The sequence below is a fragment of the Mastigoproctus giganteus genome, chromosome 7 (genome assembly GCF_048544385.1).
Source record: "Mastigoproctus giganteus isolate SK-2022 chromosome 7, ASM4854438v1, whole genome shotgun sequence".
Classification (NCBI taxonomy): domain Eukaryota; kingdom Metazoa; phylum Arthropoda; class Arachnida; order Uropygi; family Thelyphonidae; genus Mastigoproctus; species Mastigoproctus giganteus.
In genome coordinates this window covers 32,311,812-32,325,114 of record NC_143581.1, presented here as the reverse complement: position 1 = coordinate 32,325,114, position 13,303 = coordinate 32,311,812, and the positions used below count along the sequence as shown (strand labels likewise).

General features: G+C 37.1%; 1 protein-coding gene across 2 annotated transcripts in view; it reads left to right on the top strand.

Moving 5' to 3' along the window:
* LOC150082796 (FH1/FH2 domain-containing protein 3-like) overlaps positions 1 to 13,303 on the top strand; it is a 763,267-nt gene that overhangs the window by 639,614 nt on the left and 110,350 nt on the right. For both annotated transcript variants that reach the window (XM_090377607.1, XM_090377606.1), the window contains exons 17-18: positions 3,770 to 3,928; positions 6,268 to 6,453. In XM_090377607.1, the coding sequence (XP_090233733.1) occupies positions 3,770 to 3,928; positions 6,268 to 6,453 (345 nt within the window). The remainder of the gene's footprint in view (positions 1 to 3,769; positions 3,929 to 6,267; positions 6,454 to 13,303) is intronic.

Here is a 13,303-nt window from a genome sequence, read left to right as displayed (position 1 = left end):
AGTCAAACTCCATAAACAAGATTATCCTTTAAGGCCCATTGTTTACTATAAACAGTCCGCCTATGCCAGTCTAACCATATTCCTCGTCAAAATTATTTCACCTTTAATGAAATTTTCTCAGTTCAGGGTCTACAATACTAAACAGGCACACGAATGTATAACTTCCATGACCATATCTGAAAACAATATTCTCGTGTCCTTCGACGTCGTCTCCCTATATATACAAACGTACACATCAAAACCATGATACTGGCTCTTAAAGAACTATTAATTAAAGACGACACTTTGAAAAAACGGGCTGACTTAAACATTAATGATATTTTAGAACTCACATCACTGTTACTTGATGCCAAACAATTTAAATTTCAAAATAACATCTACGAACAAATTTTTGGCCTTCCCATGAGCCTCGGTATCTCTGCCCCTTTATCCGAAATCTACCTCGCTTCTATTGAAGAAAAAATACTCCAACCCTTTCCACCAGGGATTAAACTATATATGAGATACATGGACAACATCCTCTTAATAGGCAACAAAACCACTATCGATACTTTACTGAACATGTTTAATACAACACATGAGAGACTCAAATTTACCCTTGAAGTAGAAACTGATAATAAAATTAATTTTCTAAACTTCACTATATACAAAATAGGTACATCTTTAGGCACCAAAATATACAGAAAGAACACACATACAGATAAATTCTTACATTACCATTCACACCATCCTCCATACATCAAAAAAGGTTCTATACAATCAGATATACAATGCTATCAAATATAGTCACACACAAACAGACCTGGCGCCTCCGTAGCCAGGTGGGAAGGAGCACATGCTTCTTGATTAGACCGGGGTTCGAACCCATCACCACCAAATAAGGAGGATGCGGAAAGGTCAAGGGAATGACCACCGCATATTTCCGGAGCAATATGGCCTTAGTTGCTAATGCTCCTAAAAACCAAATAACAACAAACAAACAGACCTATCCGTAGAATTGCAATTCCTCACCAAAAAATTCATCGACAGGAAATACCCATTACAACTAATAAAAGAAACCATCACCAAAGTCCAAAATAATACTAATTACCCAAGCAAAATTAATAACCATGTGAATAAGAATAAGATACACAAACCCCTTATTGCCCTCCCATACCTTCAACAAATTTTTAAAAATACAGATATCAAATTAATATTTACATCTTATAACAAATTAAGTTCTAAATTCAATTCATACAAGACAACATATGAGTATGGGATACAAGATCATAATAACATTGTATATTTGATTAGATGCCAATCAGATTGTCAAGCATGTTACATAGGCAGTAGAACAGCAAAATTTGGGACATCAAAAATTTCTAACACACGTGCATACTACCACTTTAATAGCTTCAAATCTAATTTAGCAAGTACAGAACTAACACAACAAGTTCAATCTTATAATCATAACACACTCATCGATCACAATAGTTAAACTAAATTCCAGTTATAAAATCCTTCAAAACGAAGCCCTCGTCATTGATTAGTTTAAGTGCCACACATCACTTAACATATTAAACAAAAAGATTCCCACCAACTTTTCCCCTATTTGGAATTTAGCATGTATTAAGTTTCCACGTGCACTGAAATGCATTTTGGGACCTCAACCTGTATATAACGCACTCACGCGTTCTCCCCTCCCCACTATAGCTAACTGAAAACGATTTTGAAAGTCCCTCGTGTGCAGCTATTAGCGTTTATCTCACTTAATTTAATTTAATTAGACAACCATAGAATGGAAGGTGCACTTTCCTCTCTTAGAAAAAATTTTTAAAGCCCATAACTTAGTTTTTAAATTTATAATTCCCATGAGTTATTAGAATCTCATAACCACTATGCACGTGGTAAAACTTTCAACCAACTAAGCAGATTACTATGAGGTGAGTGCTGAAAAATTAAGCTAAGCTATATCTACGATCTAGTGAAAACAATTATGGAATTAAATTTTTTATTGCATAAAACAGCGGTTCCAAAACTGTGCACCGCGGAATATTTTAAATTTTTGAGAGAAACACAGCGATACTCGGCATCTGTCGGACACCGTGTGAACTACTAGCTTGAGGTAGTTCACAGTTTCAACATTTCTTGTTAAGTTGTTTGGACCTAACTATTAAATGCAACTGTTAGGTATTTCTTTTGGTCTAGGTGCGCCGTGAAAAAATTACTGAGGCACTAAGGGTACCGTGAACCGAGAAAGTTTGGGAACCTCTGACATAAAATACAAAATGAAGAAATGACTGTTACGAAAATATTTGAACAGTGTTGACTTTCTCTTTTCATCAATCAATTTCTGATAGCCGACAACAATCTTCTCTGGAGAAATAAATATCACACAGAACTTCAAACCTTTTGTTTGAGGTTCTCTGTGATACGAAAGATTTCATCTAGTTCTTTTACTGTTATCTCAGTAATTTTTTCAAATAGCGGTAATTGAAACACACGCTAATCGAACTTCCATTATGCAAGGCCTGGCTGTATAGCTGAAATAATATTTTGATTATATAGAAATGTAATGATAGAACTATGAGAGGAAAAAAAAAAAACATTTATAAACATAATAAGCCAACCTTATGCATTAGTACAAAGCTGCTTTATCCCATAGTGTGATATATAGTATATATATATATAGAGAGATAGAGACCAGTTTCGCTAAAGTGTTGATAAAGGAGTTTTGCTTTTTCACGAATAATGAGTGAACTTAACGGAATTTTATTTTGAGTTCGGTCTTCTATCCACAGATTTAAAGCTTTTCCATTTTTTCTAATTTAACATCACGAGTTACAGAGCAAATTTTTGAAGCGATTAGCACTATCCTGAAAGAGGCCTCTGAGGTCGGGAAAACTCATGTCTAAAAATATATATAAATTCATACACCGACCATTGAATAAAATTTAAAATTTTAATATGACTACAATCTTAGCACGTTTAGCACATTTTCACGGACACTATGGCGGATTTTTTCTTCCGATTTCTTGATTGATCGTACCGTTGACTCATTGATTTTATAATGTTTTGCCACTGAGGAGACACTTTCACCATTAGAAATTTTGTCTAATAACTCAATTTTATTCGCTAATGTCATCACCTTCTTTGATAATTTCACATTCATATTCACATTTCCCTTGTTATTCGTAGCCATATTTTTGTAGGGGTTAGAAAGAACTTGTCCAAATAAAGTCACTTTCTTCCGTTAACACACTCGAAAAAGTCTGTTTTACACTGCAAAATGGTAGATTTATCAATTTTGTAAGCATATCAATTTATAAATTGAGAAATTTATTCAATTTTAAAAGCATATAAATTAAAAACAAACGATGAAACCTTCCATGGCAAGCGCATAACACATACCGAACAAGGATTAGCGAGAAACATCCACGCTCGCGATTTTGTCACCCCTCTCCCCCCCCACCCACTGAGCGCTGTTTTGACAGGGAAAGATAATTTTAGCAACGCCCATGTTTTTTTATGGCGGAAAATGTTCACGGCGCTTTAAAATTCACATTTTTTAAGGTTTCATTTTATGTTAAATCAGCGACTGCGAATACAGATACCGTAAATAGCGGGGGTTTACTGTATATATATATATATATATATATATATATATATATATATAACTTTTATTAACATGTGAATTACTTGTTCTGTAGATTTTTCTCCCCATATACTCTGTCCATTATTAAATTGAAGTTGACAGAAAAAAAATTTTTTTTTTTCATGTGCTACTTAGAAAAACCAAGAAGGAAGTAAGAAGCATGAGGTTATTGTACTTGATACAAAACGCTCTAATGCCATTAATATTGGAATGACAAAACTTCCTCCACCAAGAACCATTAAGACTGCTATATTAAAGATGGACAGTACAATCATGAATAGAGAGGGTATTGAGGTTAGTGATTTATGTAAAGTGAAAATAAAAGTTAATACGTATTACATTATAAAAGTTAATCAAAATAAATTTATTTAGTGTGTGTATTATTAGGTGGTATGTATTTTTTGAAGAAAATATGCCTGTTAAGATATAATATTGAAACTATGAAAATACACTCAGTGATCACTGAATTATGACCAATTACCTAATACTGTGTACGGCCACCTTTCACATGGATAACGGTCACTATTTGCCTGGGCATTGACACCACTACATGCCTGAAGATGTCCATAGGGATCTGCAGCCATGCTACCTGCAAGGCTTTCCACATTGTCAGAATATAAGATGGTTGCACATCCATATGCCTCACTTCCTGTTCCAGAACATCCTACAGGTGGTAATCAATTGAGGTAAGGCGAATTTGGAGGCATATTAAGATGGGTGATATCTTCATTGTGTTCCTCAAACTACTCGCATGCAGTGAGGGCCAGATGACATGGCACATTATTATCTTGGAACATCCCATTTCTTCCAGGAGAAAATGCAAATGTCCGTGTGCACATAGTCCCCTAAGTGGTACTAGTAAAACCTTGTGTGTATGGACCAATGTTTCACCAGTGAAACGTTGGTGTATATGCATTAGGGGTTCTATTTCTTGCCAGCAAAACATGCCCCATATTAAGCAACCACTGCTATGTGCCTGTATAGTGCAAGGGTCCATGGACTCCTGTTGCCTCTGCCACACACAATGGCACCCATCGCATGTTGCATTGGGTATTTGGACTCATCTGCCGACACACTTGTTTCCAGTCCTCCAGTGTCCAACCAACATGTTGTTGACACCGCAGCATTCGGCATCAGTGGTGAGGAGAGGGTGTCTCTTGGGTTGTCTGCTATGGAACCCCATATGTCTGAGTGTGTGCATAGTTTTTGGATCAGGTGCCACCAGTGGTTTCTCACATCTGCCATAAATACTCTTGTGAAGTTATACAGTACCACTGTAAAAACCAGAAAAGTGTTTTGTGTTGTGTGTAGTATTGTACTGTTGGGTTCTGTTGTTATGTTCTGGCTTTTGGCCGAAGGCCCCTACATTGCCCGCACACACACACACCAATAGGAGGTAGCCAGGCTTGCCATTATTCTCTGGCTGGTCTCTGCCAGGGTCTCCTGAGCTTCCTGGACAGAGATGTCTGCATGTGCAGCACATCATCATTTGGGATACTGTTCTTGCATTCTCCACATTGTATAGTGATGCCACTGAGCCGTACGATGCACTGCACCCTTCACTAACCATGAAAATCCACCTTGTGTAATTCTCTACAGTTCTGTTGATTGGAGATGGTTTGACCCATTTGACACCATTCTTTGTATATCTTAACCACTGGGTCATGAGCAACTGACAAGACATGCCATTTTTCCAGTATGAAAGCTCCCAACACGTGAGCTTCCACAATTATGCCCTTTGAAACTCTATGATATCTTTACTACATTCTGTAACTGCTACTTTATCACTTTTATTGTGTGACCAGATGCAAATTACCATATCTGTAGTGTATGAAGCTGTTCTGCTTTCTATACTATGAGCTATGTGGCATAGTCGATTATGGATGAGGTGGTCATAATTCAGTGATCACAGAGTGTATATCTTACCAGGTATCTACATATGTTCACAATTAAATAAATTAGTTTTTGATGTTGACTTCAGAATCCAAATCCATATTGTCAACATAGATTGCCAGTAGCTTATTTCATATAGCCATATCTCACTATTTCAAGGTATGGCTATAAAAAGTTTATAGGCCCATATAGTCTAACTGGAAGTATACTCACTAGCTGTAGCTGCTGAGTATGCTTCCATTCCCATAATATTGGCAATTACAGTTTTTCTGATGTGTGGAGTAGGCCTAAAGAAGGGTAAATATGGAAGGTCAAAAGAGTTGTAATCTGCAAACCATATAAAGTAAATTAAATTAAAGACACTTAAAAGACAAAAATTACTTTAAACATGCATATGGTATGTTTATATATATTTGTATGTACATTTCAGATTAAGAAAGGTCTTTTGTTTATGGACCTTCTCATTTATTCAATTATAAAAGAATTTTTAATTTCTTTTTTAAAGGATGGTTCTAACATTGAGAGGATTCAATTATTATTTAAAATTTAAATGCATTCTATGTGCAGTGAGGCCAGATGACATGGCACATGGTCATGTTGCATTTTAATAAAATTGTAATTTAGGTATATATTTTAGTTTGTTCTTTTTATGGTTTTTATTTATTCTGTACTGATTATATTTGAAGAAAACTCGTTACTCTTTCCATAATATTAAGCTTGTACATTAAATGCTTTGGTAGAAAATTATTACAACAATGATGCCAACAGAGGAAGAAAAAACCAGGATATCAGAAGCTCAAATGGCTAATCCAGATGTTCCCCTGGGTACAGCAGAACAGTTCCTTCTTACATTATCATCTATTAGTGAGTTGGAAGCAAGGCTTCGGCTGTGGGCATTTCGCTTAGATTATGAGACAATGGAAAGGGTAAGTTCATGCGTGTATGCATTTTTTCTGTTTTTTAGCAGGTTTTTATCAGTTGTTTTTTTTTTTTTTAGGACTAACTGGGATTTAGAGAACACTATCTCTGTTATAACATATTAGAAATTTAAGTCTAAATAATTCTAATCATCTAAATAAATGGCCTCTATACATGCATATATGAGAGCAGATTAAAAAATATGTAGAGCAACACTCTTCTATTGCTATAATTAATTCAGTGACTGTACAGTTGGGAGAATAATTGTATATTTATCATATGTTGCTTCACTGTTGTGCAGAACTATTTACAAAGTATTAATCATAATGTCAGCCAAAGCAGAAGTTTCTGTCACTGTTTAATAAAGAATTGGAATAAAGTTTTTTTGTTAAACTGGAGAAATCTGATCAGGAAGCATATAAAATGATTGAAAAAACTTAGAGCCAATGCTTTAAAAAAAATCAGCAGTATTTAAGTAGTCAGTCCTTGTATAACCCATGTTTACATTACATGAATTCGATCATACACGATTTATAAATAGGGGAACGATATCTTATATTACACGAACCAAATTCGCTTATGCACGATTCGCCTTTGTGTTTACAAGAAATGGCAGTCGAATGCAGAATCACCCCAACCGAACGCAACACGATAGGAATGAAGAGAAGCTTCTGAAAATGTATTTATGTTTCTTATATCAGTGAAGGGGAAACACATTTCACCATAATAACATAAAAACCCTCACAATTCCAGCTATCGGTATTATCGCAAATGCAATTAGATCAAGTTTACTACCAGTTTATAACAGATTCCACTAGCAGAAACGCAACTGGAAATTGTTTTTATTGTTTTATGGTAGTAATCCCTAGAAATGTGCTTTAGTAAAATGTAGGTGTTAATAGTGTATCTCTGCCTTTACGGTGTTGTTTATTCAGTTGCTACACGCGCACAGCTTTGTTTATGTGTATCAAGTGTACCTCCTCGTTTTATAATTGTGCTTTATTCCCTAAAAATGAGTAAAATACTTAAAAGGTGTGAAAAGGAAGCATCCTGGTGAAGACACTGCAGATTCAAAGAGAAAAATAAAAACAATATCGATAAACAGAGGCAGACTAGGTCAAAAATTCTTACCAGGGAAAATTTGTAGTGACCTCATACTAGCGTTTATGGCCAAAATCACACCAGCCTCCGGCCCACCGGGGTTTCCCCGGGAAGTCTTATGGCCAGTCCACCTCTGTCGATAGCGAAAAAATATGAAACTGTGAAACGCTTTGAGCGAAATGAAAGACCATGTGATACTGCACGTGCTACAGACCGAGCGAAATGAAAGACCATGTGATAGAATTACAAAGAATGCAGAGAAAATAAAAACAACTTTCATAGCAGGAACAACTCAAAGTGTAATTAAAATCCATTAGATTAAGACACAAAGAATTGGAAGAGATGCAACAGCTGTCATCTGTTTGGATAGAAAATCAAACAAAAAACAAGTTTGCTTACAATAGAAGCAAAAGCATTAGCAATATTTTATTATGTAATAGTCGTAATAAAATACTTACGTATTTTATTACGATTATTTATTGTGTTTGGTAATGTTTTGGTTACAAATGTGTATTCAATCTTGGGTGGTCGGCACCTAACCCTATTTTTTCCATAGGGCCTGTTGTTTATATTGCACGATTTTGCATTGCACGAGGGTTTCTAGGAACACAAACTATCGTGCTATACGAGGACTGACTGTATCAGCAACATTTTAAAAATGGTGAAGCTATGGTGGAATATCAGCAAAGCAGCAGCTGATTGAGCACTGCTGTAATAGATGCAAAAATCACAAGAGCAGAACATTAAAAGAAGGCAGAAGTGTGTGTGTGTGTGTGTGTGTGTGTGTGTGTGTGTGTGTGTGTGTGTGTGTGTGTGTGTGTGTGTGTGTGTGGCATTAAACATGTTCCAGGTTTACACCAAATGGGTTCTATATACCCTTACAGATAACCAGATAACCAACCACAAAAGCAAGTTGAAATTTACCAACATTAAGTGACATGTTTGGGAAAAAGAAACTGAATTTTTTATCCTCATATGTCACTTGTGACAAATAATGGAGAGAAAATTATGATCCAGAGACTAAACAGCAATCCAATGCTTTGAAATAAAAGCTTAAAGCTTCTCCCCCTCAAAAAAAATTCCATACTGCTCAGTCTACCAAATAAAATGATGTTGAATCTGCTTTTTGACACTAAAGGAATACTTTTAACCCCCCCCCCCAGAAAATTGAACTAAAATAATTCTTATTGTGCTGATGTAGCCGAGTGGGCAGGAGCGGGAGTGCAGTAGCACACGCTCTTTGAGTAGACCGGGGTTCAAGCCCCTGACTGCTGAATACGGTCGATCTGCCAACCCGCACCAGACCAGCGTGGCAGATTATGGTCCATTTCCCTCAGCATGAATTGTTGAGGAGGCTTCCAACCTGCAGTGGGTTGATAATGGCTGCACTTTACTTTTTTTTTATGAATAGCTCTAACCATTTGGTGGAACACCTTTAGAAAACACCTACCCTATGGTCCAGACCTTGCTCCCTATAACTTTTTGGCTTTTAGAAACTTGAGAAAACATTATGGGGTGAAAATTCAAAGCAGCACGAAAGTGAAATTGTTTCCACTACAGAATAATGGCCTACAGTACATATTTTAAGCATTATTGAGCTGTTGTGTATATGTTGTCAAGGATGCTGTTTTATAACCAAAACTAATCCCAAGACAACAGATATATTTTACTTATTTTTGAATCTGCCCTTGCATGATTTAATGAAAAAGAACAGAACTTGCACCAAGTAAGTAAGAAAACTATTTAATTTAGAAAATATACCAGCAAATGTAGATAAAAAGAGCTGGCAAAGTAAATCTGAACCAGAATATTTCTTTATTCTTTTTTTTTCCAGGATAAAGAATCATTCTAGTTCTTTAAACTACAGACAGACAGACAGACACAGAGAGAGAGTGAGAACACTACAATAAAGCATATTTTCGCTTACATAAACACTGTTACACAGGTTTGAAGGGCATATTTGCAAGTAAAAATAGCCTCTGGTAAGCTAATAATGGAAATTATTAATTTGATATTTAAATATTTACACACCTTAATATTATGGCAGCTTCCTCGCTACTTTCTTCAGAGGCCAAACAATTAAATTAATATTAAAAACTTGTTAAAATGAAATAATTTAAGGCTGTTCACCTCAAAGGTGCTACTTGAGCATATGTCCGTTCCGATATTCCTTGTCAGAGACTTGGTAACTTGGAATCTCCTCTTTTCGATCTTCTCTGGCTTAAAATCTCTCTACCTCTTTCTGTCAAATTCATCAGTTGTCTCTACTGTTCTCAAAACTCCAGTAATCACTTGGAACTTTTTGTAACTTGACTTTCTCCAGTCCAACTTTCCTAACAGTGAGGTAATTTTCCTTGGTGATTTTAATGTTCACAACTCCAGCTGGCTTCCATTTTCTAGTCACACAGATCCCGCTGGTCGAGATGCTGAGACTTTTGCAATTGCTAATGACACAGATTGTTCATTTGTCTACCAGAATACCAGACAATCCTAACCATACAACCAACACGCTTGATCTTTTTCTCACAAACAACTCTTCTAAGTGCACGGTCGATGTGAGTGGTCCTTTAGACACCTCATATCACAACTTGGTGATTGTCTCTTCTCCAATGGCACTTTTATCTCATGACTATTCCCAACCTCGTGTTGTTTGGCATTACAAGAATGCAAAATGGGATGACCTGCGATATTTCTTTTCTTCTTTTCCTTGGTCGGATTACTGTTTCAAAACTTCTGGTGTCAACGTTTGCTCAGATCGCGTCAGTGAAATTATTCTTGTAGGAATGGAATCCTTTATTCCACACTCCACTTTAAAATCTCGTCCTTTATCTAAACCTTGATTTTCCAATAAATGTGCTAAGGCTGTTCAAGAGAAGAATGTTGCATATCGTAATTGGCTTGTTTCCAATTCTTCAGTTTCATTTTCTACCTACACCAAAGCTCAACAATTGTAAAGCAGTCATTAATCAGTCCAAACTAGATTTTGAACAGGCTAAGAGTAGAAAACTTGCTTCTTGCCCTAATTGTAGCTGAGCATTCTGGTCTCTTGCCAAAGCTATTGGCAGCAACTCTTGTCCATTTCTGCTCCCACCTCTGTCAAAACCAGATGGTTCTGTTGTCACTCCTGTATTAATGATCTTGGTAAAACACCACCCACCATTCCTAGCACACTCCATTCAATGCCTCCTGTGGTCTTCCGTCAAAAGGATGTCCAAAAGATTTTGATGAATCTTGATGCTAAAAAAGCTTCAGGTCCTGATGGTATTTCTCCACTTGTTCTCAAAACCTGTGCTCCTGAACTTACTCCTATTCTTTGCTGCCTTTTTTCACTTTCTTATTCCAAAGGTGTTTTTCCTTCTGCTTGGAAATTTGCTCATATCCAGCCAGTTCAAAAAAGGGTGACAAATCCCTCCCATCCAATTATCGTCCCATTGCAATTACTTCTACTCTTTCTAAAGTAATGGAGAAATCAATTAACCGCCAACTCTTAAACTACCTAGAAACCTTCCGTCTGATCAACGATCGCCAGTGTCGATCCACTGGTGATATTCTGGCTTATGTTACCCATTTATGGAAAAGTTTGGTGAAACAAAAGCAGTTGCTCTTGACATATCAAAGGCTTTCGATCGTGTTTGGCATAAAGGTCTTCTAAACAAGTTTCCATCTTATGGTTTGCCAACTGTGTTTTGTAATTGGTTATCCAGTTTTCTCTCTGATCACTTACTGAGAGTGATGGTAGATGGCTCTCTGTCTTCTAACATCACTAATCCTGGTGTGCCCCAAGGTTCATTTCTTTCCCCCACGCTTTTAGTAGTAGTAGTAGTGCCATGTGATGCAAGAAAGAAAATGTATGAGCTTATGCAGCATCAGCCAAAAAAAAAAAAAAAAAAAAAAAAACACACCATTCCCTCCAAATGCCTATTTAGTTCCTCCTTAAATTTATTCAACCTATCAACTTCCACAACGACAGATGGAAGTTTGTTCCAGCAATTAACCACCCGCTGGCTAAAGGCAAATTTCCGCACATCCAATCTACATCTGCCTTTTCTTAATTTGAATTTATGTTCCCTTAGGTTCGTAATCTGAACAAGTGGAAGGATCCCATCAGAATTCAGCGTGCTCAACCCATTCAAGGCCTTATACACCTCAACCAGATCACCGCGCAGGTGCCTAGTCTCCAGCCACTGCAATTTGCAGAACTTAAGCCTCTCTTGGAAAGAGAATCCCTTCATTCCCCTCACCAATCGTGTTGCTCTTCTCTGTACATGCTCAAGCAAATCTACATCCTTCCTAAAATGAGGCCTCCAGACCTGTACGCAGTACTCAAGGCGTGGCCTGACCATTGCCTTATACAGAGGGACAATCACCTCCTTTTCCCTGCTAGCAAAATTCCTATATATCATTGACAAAACCCCATGACCCGCCCTAGCAGCCTGTCTGCACTGCTCAGAAAACTTCATATCTGACTGCACAATTACTCCCAGGTCTTTTTCATTTTCTACCACCTTAAGTGTAGTACCACACAGTTGGTACGTGTCTCTGGGGTTACTTCTACCCATATGCAGTACTTTGCATTTGTCAAGGTTGAACTTCAGTTGCCACTTCTTAGCCCATCTGCCCAAATTATCTAGATCCTGTTGCAGTAGCACACTGCCATTACTGTCATTAACAACCCTGCCAACCTTTGTGTCATCTGCAAACTTCGACATTAAGCCTGATATACCTTCATCAATATCATTGATAAATACACAAAATAACAGTGGACCCAACACCGAACCCTGTGGGACTCCACTAATAACATTAGTCCACGAAGAGCAGCACCCATTGATTACCACCCTCTGTCTTCTCCCACTTAACCATCCTTTTATCCATTGTAGCAACTTACCCTTAATACCATTCTGCTCCAATTTGTACAGTAGTCTTTCATGCGCAACAGTGTCAAAAGCTTTCCTGAAATCCAAGTATATGATATCAAAATTATTATTTGCATCCAGTTCCTTTGTGACCACATCATAATAACCAATCAAATTTGTCAGACAAGACTTTCCCTTAACAAACCCATGCTGTGTTTGAATTATTGCTGCAGTCTTGTCTAGATGATCCTGCAATGCATCTTTAACCAGCGACTCCATTATTTTACCCGGAACAGAAGTTAAACTAACTGGTCTGTAATTACTCGTGTCACCCTTCGATCCACCTTTGTGAATTGGGGACACATTTGCACATCTCCAGTCCGTGGGAACCTCCGCCGAGTCCAAGGATGCTCTCATAATTATGGCTAAGGGTTTGCTTAGTTGCTTTGCCGCCTCCTTTAAAATAACTGGATAGATCCCATCCACCCCAGGTGCCTTTCTTGTGTTTAACTTCAACAATTTCTCCTCCACTTTGCTCTCAGTTATTACACAATCATTAAGCACACTGCTACAATTTGATAACCTTCTTCCATTTTCAAATTGTAATAATTCCTCACGTGTGAATGTAGATGCAAAATACTCATTCAGTTTGTTTGCTATCTGAGCAGGATCATCAACAGTCGAACCATCGATGTCAAGTGGACCAATCATATTCATCCCCTTCCTTTTAGAGTTTATATAAGTAAAGAAATCCTTGCTGTTTTTCTTAGCATCTTTTGCCAAAGATTTCTCGTAATCCGCCTTCGCCTGCCGAACCTCCTTTGTGACCTGATTACAGACTAGCTTATATCTGCCACAGGCTTCTGCGTCACCTGATAATTTATATGCATCACATGCATTTTTC